The following is a 21014-nucleotide window of genomic DNA, read 5'->3' on the forward strand; positions in this document are numbered from 1 at the left end:
ACTGGTGGAATGGTGAATTGTAGAGACAATTTGGAATAGAGCTGAAAATTCTCTAGGAAATCAAAGCACACATATCCTAGGGCTCAGCAATTCCACTCTTAGGTATGCACCTGACAGAATAGGTACAAGGAAACATGACAAGAATGCGCCCCAAATTTTAAAAAAACCAACCCAAATGTAAACAACAGAAGACTGATTAATAAATGAGTCTTCTCTTTGAAGAGAAGGTGGCTTCTCTTTGTTGCAGAGCACAGGCTCTAGTTGCTCGGGCTTCAGTAGTTATGGCACGTGGGCTCAGTAGTTTTGGCTCGCGGGCTCTAGAGTGCAGGCTCAGTAGTTGTGGTGCATGGGCCTAGTTGCTCCACAGCATGTGGGATTTTCCCAGACCAGGGCTCGAACCCGTGTCCCCTTCATTGGCAGGTGGATTCTTAACCTCTGTGCCACCAGGGAAATCCTATTCTGTGAAGGTGTTTTTGGACGAGATTAACATTTAAATCAGCAAACTCTGAGTAAAGCAGATTGCCCATTGCTCCATAATGGGGGTGGGTCTCATCCAGTCAGCTGAAGGCCTGAAGAGAACAAAGACTTATGTCCCCTGAACAAGAGGAAATTCCGCCAGTGGACTTGAATTTCGACATGGGCTCTCCCTGGGTCTCCAGCCTGCTGGACCACCCCTGCAGATTTTGGATATTCCAGCCCACACTCATGTAAGTTAATTCCTTAAAATAAATTTCTCTCTGTCTCCAGATCCCACCCCAAACCTATCATTGCCATGGTGACATCACTTCTGTGCAGAGTGGCAGGGTGCCCTTTCTCACTCTCCTTTTCCCTGATGCCTGGAGGAGCTGAGTCCTGACAGTGCTACCCTTTTCTACCTGGACCTGCTGGGACAAGGCCATAGCTTCTCCATCTCAATACCTGGAGGTTACCAGGCTGCTGGTACATGGCCAGCCCTAGAATATCCCCCATCAGCCCACAGTCCACTGCTGATGTCTCTGTGTATTTCCTTCTAGTCTTTTTTCCTCCTGCATATTTGTATATTGACAGCATCCAGATCATACTCTATATAAGTTTTGTATTCTATCTTTTTAAAATATCACATTACATCATAAGCATATTATTGGAAATTTGACAAAGACTTGATTTTTTGATAGGCCCATAATATTCTATCATGTATCATCCATTGGTTGTTCCACAAATATTTGTTGAGTGCTCGCAATGTGCCAGGTGTTGTGTGGCTTGTGCAAGCAGTTGACTGTAGGACAAATGTGTGAGTCAATGAATACAGGGCAGGAGGCTCAGAGGCACTTGTTGCTATTTCCAGGTTCACAGCTGTTCCAGGTAACTGAACTTGCCCAGGTAAGAGGAGCACCAATGTATTTTAGGCGGCTGACATCGGTATGAGCACTGGACCGAGCTCTAAATATCCCCATTTGGGGATGTTTCCTGGTAGAAGCAAAGGAAAGCTTTAGGACCAGTACTTGTCAGAGACAACTTCTTCCATAAGCTGTTTCTTTACTTTTTAAACTTATGTTTTCAATAGGTAATATGCTTACATTGTTCTAAAATTCAAGATGAAATAATAATGTACACAATGAAAAGGCTCATTCCCACCTCTTCCTCATCTGCCAGGTACCCACCTCTGGTAACCATTTTTATCATTTTTTTGGTATGTATTATTCTAGAGTTTCTTTATGCAAATACAAGTTTCCTTTCCAACACAAAAAAGTAGTCTACAGTTTATATACTTTTGCACCTTGCTTTTTGCATGAACAAAATTTCTCAGTGATATTTCCAAATAAAGATCTTTTTATTACTTCTATAGTCCTATTACTCCTATATAGTATCCCCTTGTATGGTCAACCATAACTCTCTAGCCAGTCACCTGTTAATGGACATTTGAGTTTCCCATTAGATTTGTCATCTCAAACAAGGCTGCACTGACAAACTTGTGTGTATTTTACTTTATACATGTAATTGCTGGGTCAAAGGGTAAACACACTTGTAACTTTTGGTATATATTGCCTAATTACTTTCTACAGGATTGTGCCAATATACATTCCCACCAGCAACACTCTTGACCCTACTTTTGGGCAGGAACCCAAGATGATTACTTATTAGGTCAACAGGCTGAACATCTGCTCTATACTAGATCCCATGATAAAACAACCCCAGTGCAAAGAACGAGATGCTATTGGCACCTGCTTTTGAGCAGAGGGAGAGACAGACCTATTGGACAACCAAGTCAATATGTGACAAAGCACTATAGCATGATACAGGAAGTGCTGTGAGAATGTGGACAAAGGGATAATTTATTCTGCAAGGAACGCTTCAGAGGAAGCAATGGTTAAGCTGGGCCCTAAAAGACAAGCAAGTTGTCTAGGGGGAGAGAGGTATTTGAGACAGGGGGGAGCATGTCTAGAAGCTGATTCCAAGAACCATAGATAGAGTTCATGGATGGAGCATGAGGAACTAAGATTGGAGCTAAGATTGGAGAGGCAAGCCAACACCAGGGAGAGACTTTAGCTGATGAACCTTCATCCTGAAAGAACTGAGCAGTCTTTACGGGCATATAAGTGGCAGTGACGTGGTCAGATCATCTCCCAGCCACACTCTCTGCCCACTCTATTCCTCTAGACTCCAACACGCCAGGAGCATGGTAGTGTGTATCCATTTCACCCCAGGGGGTCATTGTTGCCTAAACTCAGACCTCACAATAGCTCCACATAGGCCAGTTATGATGCAAGAAGTTTATGACTGTCCCTTGGGTTCCCACTAAAACTGTCTTACAAAGAAACTCCAGGCACTGACACCTCCCATCTTAGCCTATTGCTAGAGTATGATCAGAGAATGGGAGAATGGCTGTCAGAAGACTGGAAAACAGAGGGCTAGAGATTCAAGGGCCCAAGAAAGGATGACTACAGAGGGGAAGTCAAATAAGAATGGAACACCAGTCCAAGTATTCAATATAAGCGATTCCTTTCAGGATAAAGACTCCCTGTGCTGCCAGGGGGATCTATGTTCTGCTTCACCATTGGAGTGAGTATGACCTGTGCTTCTGGTCTATTCCTTCCCACCCATGTCAGAACGAGGCCAAGTGGAGGAGCCCACTCTAAGGCTGTAGAAACCCTGCTCACAGTGACACTACCCTGACTAATGTAGAATCACCCTTTGTGAGATTTCCCATTCCAAAGGGAAAACTAGGAGGACCTTTCCAAGTTCTAATACACCTCTCTGCCTTCCAGGATATGGACCAAATTCTACAAATCAGACCCACGCATTGCCCTCGGAAAATACTCCCCCTTGGAAAAAGAGATCCTAGTAAGTGCTGTGAAATTTATACACAGGGAAGCCCCATGGAAGCCAGGCAGTTAGGCTAGGGGAGCCAGAGGTTCAAAAACCACCAGCAATAGAGATGTAAGTCTCCCAAACAGCAGACTGGAGTTGGCCACTGTTTGGCCGTTGTGAGCTAGTGGCTTCCACACTTGCATAACAAAAGCAAAATACTCTCTTATTTCGAAGTCCCAAGTAGGAATATAACTACAAGTGATAACAAATCACGGAAGCTGCCTTTTCTCAAGCCCTTATCTTGCACTAGTTGCTTTCATATATGTTATCTTATGGAGACCTCACAGGGGCCTGTAAGATCAATAAAATTCTTTCAAATTCATAGTAGGTAAGAAGGAGAGTCAGGAGTTGAACCCAGGCTCGTCTGACCCCAAAGATCTGCCCTCTTTCTCACTACACAGGGGCTCGGGCACCCTCAGCGATAGAGGGTGAAGGTGTCACTAGGTAATTGTTCCTGTGGGTGCCCCCTTCTCCTGTCCCGTTGAGATTTTAACCATCCCTTTCCCGTTGTCAGCGTCTAGGTGGTGTTCACACCATAGCAGCCAGGAGGTTCCTGACTTATAAACAAGAGGAAGAACGGAAAATGCTCAAGGAACTACAGGTGCTGTCTTCAGACTATAAACGGGCGGTAGAATATAGAAAGCAACTCAGCCCTCCTTGTGCCCCCTGTGGACCCCTAGAAAAAATATGGACGGCAAAGGTGACGGTGTCCCCCGAGGAATTCAAAATGCCACAACGGGAGAGGCTGAACATCAGCAAGCACATAGAACGAATGCAGCTCGCTCGAGCCCTGAGGAATAAGCAGCTTTTACCCTACATTGAAAGATTTAGGAGCTCTTCGCTTCTGTCTGGAGGAGGCCTGGGCCTCCCGGCAAGAGGCAAAACTGGGGAAGGCAAGGATGACCGAGACGCCGATCACTGCGACGACGCCCATCAAGAGAAGAGAGATGAGGCAGAGAGCAAAACCACGGAAAGACAGGAAATAAAAACGTAATTTTCAAGTCAGAAGAACCAAAAAAATGTGTAACGTACCATCCAAATGACCTAAAACCATTCCTCCCCCGCAAAAAAGCAGAACGATCCATCGCTGGCTTAACAAACGGAAATCTTTTGCACCTGGCCGAATTCCCTGGAGACCTAATGCTGATGAATCAGGATTTTATATCACGGGGAATCCACCCCAGTGATGTGTCAAAGGCCAGCTGCCTGGAAGAAGGCAGTGCCTGGAAAGAGTACATGCACAAAGCTGCTACCCACCATTATTAAAGGTTTATTTATTCCCCATGGAAACCGAGTGTCCTGGTCCTTATTACTCCTGCAGCTCTGCCCCAGGTGGCTTCCCTCTTTCTCTTTTTTCTTTCTTTTCTTTTTTTAGCTTTAAAAAATTTATTTAAAAATTATTTTATTTATTTATTTTTAATTTATTTATTTTATTTACTTATTTTTGGCTATGTTGGGTCTTCGTTGCTGTGCACGGGCTTTCTCTAGTTGTGGCGAGCGGGGGCTACTCTTCGTTGAGGTGCACAGGCTTCTCATTGCAGTGGCTTCTCTTGTTGCTGAGCACGGGCTCTAGGCGCACGGGCTTCAGTAGTTGTGGCACGTGGGTTCAGTTACTGTGCCTTGTGGGCTCTAGAGCGCAGGCTCAGTAGTTGTGGCGCATGGGCTTTGTTGCTCCGCGGCATGTGGGATCTTCCCAGACCAGGGCTCCAACCTGTGTCCCCTGCATTGGCAGGCGGATTCTTAACCACTGCGCCACCAGGGAAGCCCCCCAATTTTTATTTTATGTTGGAGGAGAGTTGATTAACAAGGTTGTGTTAGTTTCAGGTGTCCAGCAGAGTGATTCTGTTATACGTATACATGTATCTATTCTTTTTCAAATTCTTTTCCCACTTTGGTTATTACAGAGTAGTGAGCAGAGTTCCCTGTGCTATACAGTAGGTCCTTGTTGGTTATCTATTTTAAATATAGGAGTGTGTACATGTCAGTCTCAAACTCCTTAACTATCCATCCCCCCAACCCTTCCCCCCTGGTAACCATAAGTTCATTCTCTCAGTCTGTGAGTCTATTCCTGTTTGGTGGCTTCCCTCCTTTTCTCCTTACAGGACCCGATCTCCAGGGTGTCCTTAAGGTAAGACCTAGCTGCTGAGGCTTCCTGGTGTCAGGCAACTGTTGGCTCTAAGCTGCTCCCCCTCCCCCAGCAGCCCAGGCCTTCCCAGGATGCAGGCTCCTCCTTTTCACCTACTCCCATGGGGCCTGTATCAGTTACCTGCTTCTGTGAAGCAAGTCGCCCCCAAATTTAGCAGCTTACACCAACTTTCATTAATTTAAGTTATAATTCTAATTGTGGGTCAGCAATTTGGGCTGGTCTCAGCTGAGTTTCTCCTGTGTCTGCAGTCAACGGCGGGTCATTTGGGTGGCCCTCTTTCTTGGGGGAGAGCTATCAGCTGGGTCAGTGGGAGTGAGGGGTTACATCTTTCCTCTTCCAGCAGCTGTAGCAGGCCAGCCCCAGGCTTGTTCATGGGGCCACTGCAGGAGCCGAGAGGGCAAGCAAAAGTCTGCAAGGACTCTTGAAGCCAAGACCAGAACCGGCACACCACCACTTTGCCACATTCTGTTGGCCAAAGCAAGATACACGGCCAGGTCCAGATGCAAGGGTGCGTAGATGGACTTCACCTCTTGTTGGGAGGAGGTGCAAAGTCATACTGCAAAAGGGCATGAGCTCAGGGAGGCTGGTGCAGACAGGACCGTGGCTGCAGTCAGTCTGCCCCAGAGCCCCTAGGGCTGGAGCTGGGACCAGCCTGTAGCCCAGATGAGGGGAAAGAACCCTGCTCAGTAAAGAGGCTGCCCAGGCCTAAAGGCTAGAGGTCTGTCCCGTGCTCCCCACTTCTTGCCTAGACATGCAGCTTCTACCTTGGAAGGCAGAGCCTGCCTGTTCCCGGCCTGATCTCTGCCGCCTTCCTCTTCTGTGCAGCCAGGTGACTTACACCCTCCCCATCAAGTCAAGTGCAGGCACAGGACACACAAGGCTGTAGCGGGCACAATTCCTTTGGATGTGTCAGGAGGACGGTCCAAGGTCCCTGCGGTCAGTTATTGCTACTCCCATGAAGGCCCTGCCTCGGCCCAAAGGTGGCAGATCTGGGAGATATTTCAGCGTTTGAGAAGATGACATATTCGTTTCTTGTCTGCATCTGAAACCCAGAAGGATCCCCGGTTAATCACACTCTGTCCTCAGCAACTCTGCACACAGTTGGAAAGACACTGAGCTTGTCCACAGGTACAGCTTCCGGGGACAAGGCCAGCATTCTTTCTAGATCGTTCCTCTCCGTGGATTTTTCGCAATCGGCTCTTTCAGAACCACAGCTCTCCTCCAAGCAGAGGGGGAGTCATGGGCGGGAGGCTGACCCTCTCTCATTTTCCAGGAGAACTCCACTGGCCATAGCCACAGGTTAAGAGAAAGTATTGTATCGGTAGCTGCTATTGCCAAGACAGCGATTTAGGGAGAGGTAACATAATTCCAAAGTCATCAGTGGAAGAATCAGTATAAACCAAAGGAATGCTCTAACTTTTCAACTGGGGCAAAGTTGGAAATTGGGGAGAAGGAAAATATTATTTCCAATATTGATATAACTTCTCCAATGGCTATAAAATTGTGAATATCAAAGCAACACATGAAAACTCAAACCAGTTTGAAAACATTTTAAAGCTATTTAGCTGGATCCTAAACATTGCTCAAGATCAGCTCTGCAATGTGGTAGAAAGTTCTTTGCATGAGAAGCGAGACCAGTGCTCTTCTCAGAGATCTACCACCAACCAGCTGGGAAGTGTGGGTAAACCACAAGGTTCTCTGTGACTCAACTTCCTCAGCAGTTAAATGAGCTCAACAACTAGAGCATCACCAAGGTCCAGTTCTGGGATTCATTGAACTAGCTGTTTGCAGTGGAGTTTGCATTGCTCACCATCTGCTTAGTGTCACAACCTAAGAACTGTGTTAACAGCACCAGGTGGTGCTGGTCTGGAGACATTTTCACCGAGTCCAGTAGTCACCTCTGAGAATAAATCAGGGAAGGTGTTAACAGAATGCAAGGGGTTGCTCTACTAGCTGTTGGCAGTAACAACCTTGTTGATAGTGTCATTTTAATTACAATAAACATTAATTACTTGGAGCCATCCAGAAATAACCCACAGTTAACCATACAGGTTTGTGTATCTGTGTGCCATCTTCTAGGAAGTATATATGAAAATAAACTTAGATTTATTTATTATTATAGGTTTCTGAAAAATCTCTGAATGAAGTATGTATTCCTTCTAACTGCTTACCTGGAGTTATATAAACACACCCAGATGATAATATTTGATAAAAAGATAAGTGACCTAAAGAGCCCTGCAAGAGCCTTAGGCTATGGTGGAATTTAATTAAAAATTTATTTTTTATTTTTTTAACTAAAAAAAATTTTATTGAAGTATAGTTGATTTACAGTGTTTCAGGTATACAGCAAAGTGATTCAGTTATATATTTACATATATGTATATATATGTGTATATATATTTATACTCTTTTTCAGATTCTTTTCCATTATAGGTTATTACAAGATATTGAATATAGTTTCCTGTGCTATACAGTAGGTCCTTGTTTATCTATTATATACATATCAGTATGTATCTGTTAAACCCAAGTTCCCAATTTATCCCTCCCCCCCGCTTCCCCTTTGGTGACCATAAGTTTGTTTTCTATGTCTGGGAGTCTGTTTCTGTTTTGTAAATAAGTACATTTGTATCATTTTTTATTTAGATTCCACATATAAGTGATATCATATGATATTTGTCTTTGTCTGACTCACTTCACTTAGTATGATAATTTCTAGGTCCATTCATGTTGCTGCAATGGTAATATTTCATTCTTCTTTTTAGCTCAGTAGTATTCCATTATATATTTGTACCACATCTTCTTTATCCATTTCTCCATTGATGGACACCTAGGTTGCTTCCATATCTTGTTTATTATAAATAGCGCTGCTATGAACATTGGGGTGCATGTATCTTTTTCAGTTAGAGTTTTCATCTTTTCCAGATATACACCCAGGAGCGGGATTGCTGGATCACATGGTAACTCTATTTTTACTTTTTAAAGAACTGTGGTGGAACTTAGAAAGCCTTTGGGCATCAGCCCAAAAAGACTTCTGGTAAGGACTAATTTAATCTGAAATTTGTAACAATTCTTTATTCCTTGAGAACTCTGATACAAAGTAGCCTTGTGGGACAAGTGATAGATTAAATTTTCCCCAAAAGTCCAGTATTGGTTATTCAATATACAGAGGCAAAAAGAGATAGATGACAGATAGATAGATAGATAGATAGATGATAGATAGATAGATAGATAGATAGATAGATGACAGATAGATATTTCAGACAAAAAAAAGAATCTGATAGTTGATTTTCACATAAGCTTAATGTTGTCATTACTGGAAAAAGTCAGAACTTCTTTGGACTTCCTTACACTTACAGTTTAGTAACAGTTTTTTTTTTGTTTTTTTGTTTTTTTTGGTGGTATGCGGGCCTCTCACTGTTGTGGCCTCTCCCGTTGCAGAGCACAGGCTCCGGACACCCAGGCTCAGCAGCCATGGGTCACGGGCCCAGCCGCTCCGCGGCATGTGGGATCTTCCCGGACCGGGGCACGAACCCATGTCCCCTGCATTGGCAGGCGGACTCTCAACCACTGCGCCACCAGGGAAGCCCCTAGTAACAGTTTTATTTTGAATTACTTATGGAAACAGACCTCATTGTCTTTTCCATTCTTAGAACCAGTACAGATTTTAATCTGTTCTTGCCCGAGACCCACAGGAGCCCTATGGTGTCAAGAGAGGGCTCATTTACGATGATGGTATCTGAAGAAGGTGATCAAATGAACTGGAAGATTCTGGGATGAAACATCTGGCTAGCACTTTGGACATGGCCAGACCTTCAGCTCCATTTCCTGAAGAGGCACTGGGTGTTTCCTGCTATAGTTCACCCCTAGACTGGGTCTGTTGCCCCCCTTTGGGATCCCATAGCAATCTGACTTTGCTCCCTCCACCTTCCCTGTTTCATCTTTCCTCATGTATAACCCGCTGGGTGATAAGCCATTTGTGTGACCCCAGTGCCTACGTTCAACTTAATCATTCTGGCAGCCCTAGCATCTAGCACACCTTCTGTACTCCATAAATCATTACATCATTGTAATGAGGCGACATTTACATTCCTTAAGAGCTGGTACCAGGATGTATCTTAGGGTAAATTGTCTTTCTTGGGGAAAAATACCTTACAATCCATTTTGAGCTGGAATGGGATACTTGAGGAGCCCCCCAAACAAAACAAAAGAATGGTTAAGCCTTCTTCATGGGGAAGTGAGAGGAATTTTCAATTTTCTCTTGAAAAAGGGAGAAAGAAGGGAGAGAGAAGAGGGAGGAACTAGTGAGATGGAGTAAGGCAGAGTGCATGGGTAGAAGGACCACGTACAACCCCCAGGTGGTGACGAAAAGGAAGACTTGGACTCCACCCTCAACAAGCTTATGAACTGGTTAAAGAATGAGATGAATATTCAAAAATGTTAATACCATGGAGCCCCACCTATCCAGGTTTATTTTCCTCTCTGCACCATGAATCTCCAGTTTCAGCAAACAGGCCTTCAGATTCTGCCCTGAAGGAGATGCTGAGAGTTCAAGGACCACATGGGCTATGGCGGTGGGCACACCTGGGTGCAAGTCCTTGTTCCATTATGAGGTGAGCTGCGGGATCTCGGTCAAGTTCCAGACATCTCTCAGCTTCAGGCTCCTTACCTGTAAATGGGAGCAATAATGTGTCTCCCTCACAGGGTCGTTGGAGGATTAAATGAGGAAATGTGTGGGAAACACTAAGAACAGTTAATTCAGCATGAGGCTTGGTAACTACTTCATATCAGCTGAGAGTTTATAATATCTAAATCTCTATTATTATTATTGGGTTCAATCTGGTTGAAGCCCCCCATGTAAAAATTCAATAAAATGTATATGCTTTTCTCCTGTTAATCTGTCAGTTTAATTTTTAGACCCAACCAGGGATCCTAAGAAAGTCAAAGAAAATTTTTCTTCCCCTACCATATGCATGTCTGCTACTTCAGTTCAGTGTTTCATCAAAGTCTCCAAAAGCCAGCAAAGCTATCAGAAAAGACAATCTGATAAATATCAAGAATAATCAGAGGGAAATATGCAAAATATAATGCTTGGAAACATCCATCCTAAAGGTTTACCTAAAATGATTCTTATGTGAAACGATTCTTAAACTTTTTGACTGGAAAAATCAAATCATGGAAACTGTGACACCTTTAGAGCAATGGCTCCCATACTGCTACCCTGAGCTACATTGTCATATTCACATTGAATAAAAGAGCCTCAATATCAGTTTGAGTAATTATTGCTCATTTTTGGTACAAACTCAGAATTCTTCATATGAAAAAACCTAGGAAGTTCAAAAAGCTTGATTTTTAGTGCAAATACTCAAATTCCTAGATAGATTAAATCATGCTCTGATTGCATCTCTCTTTTTCTTTTGTATTCTGTGGTAATTGCTTCCTGAGAGATTAAGCACAAAAGATTTAAAATCCACAAAAGTACCCTAATGCACCAGTGAATGTTCGAGACATTCCACTTAGGTTCATTACTTACCATTTGGTAAGCACTCTTACTGGTGAATAGTATAGCTTTTAGCTTCTAAGCCATACATTACCCTGACAATTCAACTCGTCACCCATATCAGGTGTTATTTTAGCAATTTTTGAAATAGAGAGTATAAGATATTCTTTCCTGTTTAGGGGAGGAAATTTTCCATTTAAACCTGAAACACTATTGCTTTTAAAGAGACATATGGCATTCTTAGTTTCAAAATCATGGTGGTATTCAAGGGCTTGAAATATGAGGGGGGGAAATGTTACTTAATTTTATTTTCATCCTAATGAGTACCAGGTTTATAAGCATCAAATGGTAAATATTATAACAATAGAAACTATTCCTCTAATAGCTGAAGGAAGAAAGGACTCATACACCTGTTTTTCACTTGCCCCTACATCCCAGCTGTCTGTGCACATAGTATGGGAGAGGAAAAATGTCCCCCTTTACGCCTTCTAGATTCTGTGCCTGCTCTAAGAATTAAACTGACATAAGACAGATTAACCACTGGGGGGGAAAACAAGTTTAATTATGGATGTATTTATGGAGCCCCATAAAGATATGGGACTCAAAATACGGCCAGATGATTGGGACTTACAAACCATTCTGAGCTAAGGGAAAGGATAGGAATTGTAGGTGAAGAGAAGGCAATTTCAAGGACAGGTGGGAAGAGAAAATGTATGGGAAACAAAAGTTCTTGCCCTTCCAGGCAGGTAAACCTCAGGTGAAAAAAAAGTGATCTCAAAAGTGATCTCTGGGAGCAGCTCTCCTCCCTTGTAAATACTCTTTCTAATGGAAATTTCCTTTATGAATGTAGATTTCCCTTACAGAAGGGTACCTTCTCCTGCATCTACAGTTTCTCAGAAATAACCGGCTCAAAATAATCCTTATGCCAAAGGGGCATATTTGGGGTGGCCTATTCTGCTACCCTTCATAGATTTTCTGATTTTTTAATTATCCTTGTATACTTGGAATAAATCCTATATTTTCATGATTATTTTTTACATTGCTAAATTCGATTTCTTAACATTCTATCCTATTTTACCTTATCTTTGCATCTAAGTTAATAAATTAGTTTCCTTCCTGAATTGTCCTTGCTCATTATGTTATCAGATTATAGTTATATCAGATTTTTCTAAAGTTGTTAAATGAGCTGGTAGACCTTTCACCTTCTCTAAGATATTTTAAATAAGATAAGGATTTTTGAAGAGTTTATTATTTTTTTTTTTGGTAAAACTATCTGAACTTAGGGTCGTTTGGAGTAGAAAACTTCTGATTATTTACTCCATGTTAAATGATTATTTGTCAATATTTTTATTTCTTCTTGGATAAACTTGTATTTTCTGATTTATATTTTCTTCAAAACTCTCTATTTTTTCTAATGTTTTACATTATTTAGTATACAGTTGTTTATATATTCACTCTATTTTTAAAATAGCATCTGTAATTTTTGTTCATAGTATAAGTTCCCCATACTCCACTCCACTTTTTGTTCCTGGTTAGTCTTCCTAGAGGATTTTCTTTCTTTCTTTCTTTTTTTTTTTTTTTTTTTTTTTGCATTACGCGGGCCTCTCACTGCTGTGGCCTCTCCCGTTGCGGAGCACAGGCTCCAGACGCGCAGGCCCAGCGGCCATGGCTCACGGGCCCAGCCACTCTGCGGCATGTGGGATCTTCCTGGACCGGGGCACGAACCCGCGTCCCCTGCATCTGTAGGCGAACTCTCAACCACTGCGCCACCAGAGAAGCCCAGAGGTTTTTCTTTTTTACTAGCTTAAAAAATAAAACAGATTTTGGTTTTGTTGGTGCTCTCAATTCTATTTCCTTAGATTTACTTGACTAAAATTTTAACAGAACTCACTTTTTAATTTTGTGTTTTAAATAAATGTATTTTAAGGTTCTATGTTTGCCTTTAAATGCCAAATAGCTGCATCTAACAAAATTTGATGTCAGCTACATTCATCATCATTATATTCTAAACATTTAATAATTTCTATTACCATTTTACTTCCCTCTCAAGAATTATTTTATTTTGGAGTTCATTTTCAAGTTTACAAATAATTTAATACTTTTATTTTACTATTTACTATTTAATTGCCTTGAAGTTATAAACATGGTCTATATGACATCTTTAATTACTGGATTTAAAAATTAATCTATGACACGATTAATTTTTGTGAATGTTCAACACGTCCTTGAAAAGACAGTTCATGATTTCTAGGGTATGAATCCTATATTCATCTTTTAGATCAAAATTTTAAATATTCACACTTTGTGGTAAAATCACCCACCACATTCATTTCTCCTTCTACCATGATCAGTTTTTGCTTTGCAGTTATGTTAAATGTGCAATTTGTGATTGTTGTATCTTCTTAGTGGACTTTTTCCCACTATTTTTAGTACTACTTTAATTTTTATCCTTATTATTGATTCGTGCATTAAATATCTCATTTGATATGAATATTTCAAATCATCATATTTTGGGAGGGATGGGATATTATATTTCACAACTTTCATGGATTGCTGTGCTGTTCTGACGGCAATCACATGGCTTCCACTGTTGATGTGCCCTATGGTTTATCCTCACAGTGTGATGAGTGGGCACAGCACAGCTCAGGAATTAGACGGCCCTGATCATAGTCCTGTGGGCATGAGAGCTGGATGGCTTTACACAAGTTATTTACTCTCCCTAAGCCTCAGTCCATTCATCTGTAAAATGGGAATTTAATAGTAATGGCTTCCTTGGGTTCTGGAGGATAATCCACACATACACGGCTCAGTGCCCAGCCCAGGGAGCCTCTCCAGTACATTACCTGCCACTGTCAACATCCTATGACAACCACTTCCTTTCCCAACTAGATACTTCTTTCCTCAGTAAATAGAAATCAACAAATGCTCTGGAAACTATTTGACCATAAATGTCAACCTGAACACTGGGAGTCCATCTCCAGCTGCCCTTCCTGGGCCCTGAGGTGGCATTGGATTGGGGGGCACAAAAGGAACCTCCCCACCCTGGGGTGTCCACCACGTCTGCTCTGGAAAATATAAATGAAGGTTTGCCTGAAAGCAGGTGTTAAGTGCAGAACCAGAAATTATCCCTGTCACTTCAGGTGGCGTCTCTAGACTGGACCCACATCTACAGTGAATGCCTCTGATCTAGAATCTGAGGTCCCGGCTTTGAAGCAGAGGAAACATGCAGCCCCTTGGAGGAGTTCAAGACATGTCACCCTGAAACATGCCATCTTGGCATACTGATGATTTGAACTGAAAGCACTTGAGAAACAGCAGATGCAGGAAGGGCTCTGATGGACGCATTTCTACCTACAAGCTGCCCACAAAATGTCCCAGCAGAATGGCGCCCCCCCCACCCCGGACCAGGCAGACAGGAAGGTCCTCCTCACAGCAGCCTGGGACGGATGCTGACAGGGGTCTGTGATCACACACTGACCACACTGACCTGTCCTTCCACTTGCCACCATCTACATCTCCGAGTCCCGACCCGCATTGCCTGAAGGAGATGAGAGCTGTGAGGAGGAGAGGGGAGGGGAGAGCCTAGTGATGGGGGCCGCCCTGCCCTGAAGTGTGAGGGGCAAAGGTGAGCAGGGGAGGAACAGCAGGGCGAGGGCAGGGAAGCCGAGTGAGGAGAGCTGAAAAGAGGGGCTGGAGCAGAACGGGGGACAGAAGGGGGAAGCACAGGCGACAGAGGTCCAGAATGAGGGAGAAGAAGACGGGGGTCTCCCTGAAGAAATGACGGCTTCTTTTTCCCTCCCCGCATCGGGAATCAGCGTTACTCTCCGTCCTGCGGTCAAGGGCAGTCCCAGCAGCAGGGCTAGGCTCTCCCTGTCAGGACATCCTCAGCCCCTGGGGGAGCTGCTGTTCCTGCTGTTCGTTCCCGAACTTCTGTTGCTGCCACATCTCAATCCCCGGGGGCAGGTGCAGAGCACGCCCACCTGTCCTGGGGCTTCCGCAGGGGCCCCCGTTTCCCCATCGCTCACCCCCTCCAGCTCAGGTCCAGCCAGGGTCCCCCCCTCCAGCACCCCCACGGTCACAGCTCCAAGAACGCCTCCAAAACGAAAGCACGTCTGGTTCCCCTCATGCAGGTCTGGGCTGAGCCCTGGCTGCCCCGCAGTGCATCCCAGGGACATTGGCTTAAGGCAGGAGGGAGGGGGGAGGCAGGGAGACCCAAGAAAACATCTCAGAACAAAGACAGGGGAGCCCAGAGAATGTTTAAAAATCAAGGTGGTCTCAGCCCAGGGTCATGGCCATCCTGTTGGACCCCTCCGCCTCCAGCCCAGGGGGAGGGAGACATCTCGTTGGAGGAGAGTATCTTGCAAACTCTCTTCGCTGGCAACAAGCAAACTGCATAGAATCTCTAGGTTGAACAGGAAGCAGAGAGAGAGGCCCAGGAGTAAGGGGCTCGGGGCCAGGCTTTAACTGTGCTGAGCAGCAAGGCCCAAGGGATGGCGCTGGACAGCTTCATCTTAGCGAGCCTGGCGGCAGCCTCAGGAATGAGCCTGGCCCTGGAGGCCTGGGGCTATAGAGACAGCCGCTGACACCTGATCTCCTCCCTCCCTCTGGAGGCCAGGCCAGCAGGGCTGCAGGAGCCTCGGGTTCTCTAGAGGGAGGGAGGCTGCCTGCTACTTACCCCTTGTCTTTCTCAGACACTTCTGTGTCCTTTCTCACCCAGACTGGGAAACAATGGCCAGTTCCTTCTCTTCCTCTCCTCTTCCTGTGGTCCTGGATGAAGGGTGACAAGCTGACCACCTGCCACATGGAACTCTTGTTTGGGGAGCACCTCCTGCCTGGGGTTAAGTGACAGCACTTTCACCTCTAGTAACTTGCAGAAGCCTCACAACACTTTGGACAGGTTGGGAACTGAGACCCAGAGAGATCACGGGACTTGCCCAACACCACAGGGTGACAGTGGCAGAAGCAGGATGAGGTCTGACCTCCTGGCTGCCCGGTCTCTCTAAGAGCCCTCCTTTGTCACTCAGGGCAAAGGCACATAAACAGCCCCCAGTCTGCTCCAGGTGTGGGTCAGGATTGGTGGGGCAGCTGGAGTACATACCAGCCCATGTGTGGTGTCTCCACAAGGATGACATGGGTACACACGTCGGCGTTCCTTCTATATTTATAACACCAGTACCACATGGCTCGGTCCAAGGAGTGTCACAGTTATAAGAACACAGGAAAACTTCCTGTGGAAGACAGTCTAGCAGGTTCTCACCAGATTCCACAGGAGTTTGTTTCCATATGGCCCAGCTTTCCACTAGGTATTTACCCGAGAAGTGAAAATGTATGTCCACACAGAAAATTATGCATGAATATTCGTAGCAGGATTATTGTAAGAGACAAAGTGTGGAAACAACCCAAATGTCCAACCACTGATGAATGGGTAAATGAAACGTGGTCTGTCCATACAATAGAAGTCATTCAGCCATAAAGAGAAATGGCAGCCCAACTGCCTTCGAAGGAGTATTAGCAACTACAAACCAAACAGGAAGATGAGAGTCCAGTTTCCTGAAAAATAAACATCTCTGGATTTTACCAAATCTTTCAAAATTTCTTGTTGATCAAAAATCCTATAATTAATATCTAATTTTTTTAATTGTTATTTCTCCAATTGCCAGGGGAGTTGGTCTCTTTTTTTGTTTCTAATGCAACTGCAGCTCTTTGGTGAAATACCTGTTCATACATATCTTTGGGCCAGTTTTCTATTACTATTACATCACTCATCTTTTTCTTATGGATTGTAGAAACTTCCTGTCCTTTCCAATCCTTATCTCTTTTCATAGAGGCCCTAATGGGTTCACAGTGGGGAGAAACGTTCCACCCCAAGCAGAACCCAGGGAAGCTGCCTTGAGCCATCTGGTCACTCAAGCTCTCCTGGCTGATGAATGGGGGAAGAAGCACACTGGACAGTTTCTCCCTCTCAGGATACAATGAGAATTCTGCTTCAGTCGTTAAGCTCCCTGGTTATTACTAATATAAAATATAATATTTCCTAACAGTTCTCCTTCTGTCTAGAATCTCCCTTTCCTAATCTTTCCCTGTTACCCCTCACAGCCACCTTTACTCAGAATACTACCCGGCCCTGGTCTGTGGAGAGGACAGATGAGCTCCCCAATGGATATAAATGCAAGAATTGAGCCAACACGGGAACCCTGGGGAAAAGGTACTTCCTCATCTTACGTCCCAGCCCAAGCATCTGCCTTCAACTCCAAAGTGTCAGGCCGGCTGTCCTCCCAGCAGTGTCCAAGCACGGCTGTGGCTGCCTGGGGAGAAAAAGTAAGCACGGTCCCTTTTCCAGGGAAATTCAAAGTTCCTAAAATCACAATGTCCTCTGGAGGAAATTTATGGGTTAACAGCAGTTTTTGAGGGTTTTTGCCCCTCGGATTCTGTCCCCAAAGGTCACACCTGGTTTCTGAACAAGACTGGTCTCCCCGCTTCTAAGCTCCTTCCCTGTGGACTGCTCCACAGCACATCTTTCCTCTCCTTCTCCATGAGATGTGCTAGTTGTCTCCACCTGGCTCACAGACCCCCTACGTGCCTTCCACCCCATCAGAACTTTCCATCTACTCTCTTTCTAGATGGGCGTCATCTCCTGCTGAGCACCCAGGCTTTATTCTCACGGAAGAGTTCAAGAGTCTCTTGGGCATTTTGTAAGCTGCCTCCCCAGCATGGATTCCCTCCTCGTTGACAGAGAACCACAGGTTTATTCAGTTTCTCTTCCCCTCTGAATGCCCCATGGGCTTTGGGAGAGGTTGACCCCAGACCCTGCTCTGAGAACTGGCCTCAGTGGTGGAAGAGGTGGTGTGAGTGTCACCAGGAGGCTCTCCGTCCTGGCTGGTGATGGTGCAGGAATGAGCGTGTCCCCCAAATGGGCCACTGAAGTGAAAGGAAAGGTCTGGCTGCAGGGAAGGTGGGAGAGGTCTGCTCTCCACTTCCTCCCAACTAAGAGTGAAGCCAAGTCACAAGGCAAGAGGAGGGCAGGGCTGCCAGTCCAGAGCCACTGGGCAACCTCACCTCCAAAGCCTCCACTCTTCCAGCCCCAGGAGTCATCCCCGTCCTTGTTGTTGAAGGCATTTGAGATGGGGCTTCAATCACACGCAGCAGGAAACATCCTCACCCATTTAAGGTCTCATGAATCCGAGGACAGAAAGTGCTTCTAAGGTTCCTTAGAGACTCAGAAGAACAAGAGCTGTCTTCTGTTTGAGCCCCCCAAGCTGAGCAGACCTGCTCCATCTCACTTTTCTTTAGAGGAAAGGCTATATTGGCTATACTGGAGGAAAGCCTCCAATCCAATGTTGACTAAACTTGATGACAGTCATTCTGTAGTGTTCTTAACTTTACTAGACTTGCTCCTGATGTCTCAGTTACAAATTATGTGTTTTGCTGGATGTTCTTTCTTGTTGTGAGTTATGAACTTAAACTTGTTTCCTTCAATGACTAGTTTCTAAGCGTTTTGTTACAACATGAATAGCTATTCAATTTTGTTGAATTTGTTTCTGTATCCACTGAGGGGTTAATATGGATTTTAGTGTTAATTCTATTAATGTGAGAAATTTCATTAATAGATTTTTTTATTTCAAATTATATTTGCATTCTTAGGATAAAACCTTACTTTTTTCCCCCTTGTTTACTAATTTTATTCAAATTCAGTCCTTGCACACACAAAAAATAAAACTTTAAAAACCAACAAAGAAGGAAATTATCTCATCTACTGATAAATTTTAATAAATTTAAATAAGTGGTTAGTAGCAGTATCCAATTATATCTATGTAAAACCTTACTTTTTAAGAATATTTTATAAACTACTAAATTCAGTTCCCTAAAGTTCTATCCTATTCCATTTTCTTATATCTTATATTTGCATCTATGTTCATAACTTTGCCTAGTTTCCTCTCCTGTACTGTCCTTGCCTATTACTCACACCAGATCATAGTTTTATGAGATTATTCTAAATTTAAAACGATTTGGGTAGCCTTTTTACTTCCTCTAAGATATTTTGAATAAGATAAAGATGATTGAAAACAGTGATATTTCTTTGTAAAATTGCCTGAAACTATGGCCATTGAGCAGAAAACTTTTTTTTCACTCTGGATAATTTCAGGGCATCTGTCATCATATTTTATTAAATAATCTCTGAATTCCTATTTTTTCTTCCACTTTTATTGAGATATAATTAACATACAGCACTGTATAAGTTTAAGGTGTATAGCATAATGATTTACCTTACATACATCATGAAATGTTTATCATAATAAGTTTAGTGAACATCCATAATCTCATATAGATATAAACTAAAGATATAGAAAAAATTTTTTCCATGTGATGAAATCTCTAAGGATTTTCTTTCTTAGCAACTTTAATGTATAACACACAGTGTTGATTGTATTTCTCATGCTGTACATTACATGCCTAGTACTAATTTTTCTTATGACTGGAAGTTTGTCCTTTTTGACTGACTTCATTCAATTCTCCCTCCCTCACCCACCTCTTCTGGTAACCATTAATCTGATATCTTATTCTGTGAGTTTGTTTGTTTGTTTGTTTTTGAAGTACGACAACCTTAAACACTATGTTAGTTCCTGGTATGTAACATAGTGAAGAGATATTCCTGTACATTTCAAAGTTTTGTTACGATGTCACCATAGAAAGATATTACTTAGTTATTGATGGTATTCCTCACCCTGTACATTTCATACTTGTGACTCATTTATTTTGTAACTGAAAGTATCTACCTCTTAATCTCTGTCACCTATTTCTTTCCTCCTCCTACCCAGTTCCTTTCTGGCAATCACCTGTTTTTTCTCTATGTCTGTAATTCTGTTTGTTTCATCATGTTTGTTCATTTGGGTTTTTTTAGATTCCACCTATAAGCAAAATCATACAGTATTTGTCTTTCTCTGTCTGACTTATTTCACTTATCATAAAACCCTTTGGGTCTATCATGTTGTTGCAAATGACAAAATTTCATTCTTTTCTATGACTTAGTAACATCACACTGTATGTATGTACCACCTCTTCTTTGTCCATTCATCTATTGATGGGCCCTTAAGTTGCTTCCATATCTTGGCTATTGTAAATAATGCTTCTATGATCATTGGAGTGCATATATCTTTTCATTTTCTTCAGATAAATACCCAGGAGTGGAACTGCTGGTTAATATTGTAGTTGTATTTTTAATTTTTTTACAAATCTGCATTGTGTTTTCCATAGTGGCTGCACCAACTTATACTCCCACCAACAGTGCACGAGGATTCCCTTTTCTGCACATCCATGCCAACACTTGTTATTTTTTTCCTTTTGGAAATAGTTGTTCTGACAGATGTGGGTGATATCTCAGTGTGGTTTTGATTTGCATTTCCCTGGTGATTAGTGATGTTAAGCATCTTTTCATGTTCCTCTTGGCCATCTGTATGTCTTCTCTGGAAAATATCTATTCAGACCCTCTTTTTTAATCAGATTGTTTATTTTTCACGTTGAGTTGTATGAGTTCTTTGTAAATTTTGGATATTAATCCCTTTTAGGACACAAAATAGAACAGGACCCTATAGGGCTTTCCTGGGAACAGACACCCCCCTGTTTCCCTCTTCTTGTTTGGAGAGAAGATTTAGCATCCTAGGCCTTCCCTGAGTTCCAAAGAGCAAATTTAATCATAGAAGTGAGAACATGCAGAAACAAAGGAAAGCAATCAAGCAAGACAACATAATAAGAGTTTAACCATAAAACAAAGTCAAGGACTTTTAGTTCCTCCTTAAGGGCTATAGAGAATATCCTGAGCCATATCCTTGAGTTGTTTTGCAGATACTAAAACCCCGACCAGGTGAAGAAAGTTAACTGTATGCTGACCACCAGTATGTAGACCCCAGACCTTTTGGAACCAGAAGGTTGATGATTGAGATTCCTGAAACATCACACTGTTACCTCACCATCAACCAACCAGAGAACTGTGCATGAGCTGAAACATATCCTGTGACCCTCTCCCTC

The 21014-nt window shown here is 43.2% G+C and overlaps 1 protein-coding gene across 1 annotated transcript; it reads left to right on the plus strand.

Annotated features, from left to right (window-relative positions):
* Positions 1–2839: 2839 nt before the first annotated feature.
* C1H10orf120 (chromosome 1 C10orf120 homolog) lies at positions 2840–4614 on the plus strand. Its single transcript, XM_060098109.1, is given in 4 exon segments — positions 2840–3039; positions 3246–3321; positions 3863–4331; positions 4334–4614. Coding segments are annotated over 4 exon segments (1026 nt in total).
* The last annotated feature ends 16400 nt before the right edge of the window (positions 4615–21014 follow it).

Source organism: Mesoplodon densirostris, chromosome 1 (genome assembly GCF_025265405.1).
Source record: "Mesoplodon densirostris isolate mMesDen1 chromosome 1, mMesDen1 primary haplotype, whole genome shotgun sequence".
NCBI lineage: Eukaryota > Metazoa > Chordata > Mammalia > Artiodactyla > Ziphiidae > Mesoplodon > Mesoplodon densirostris.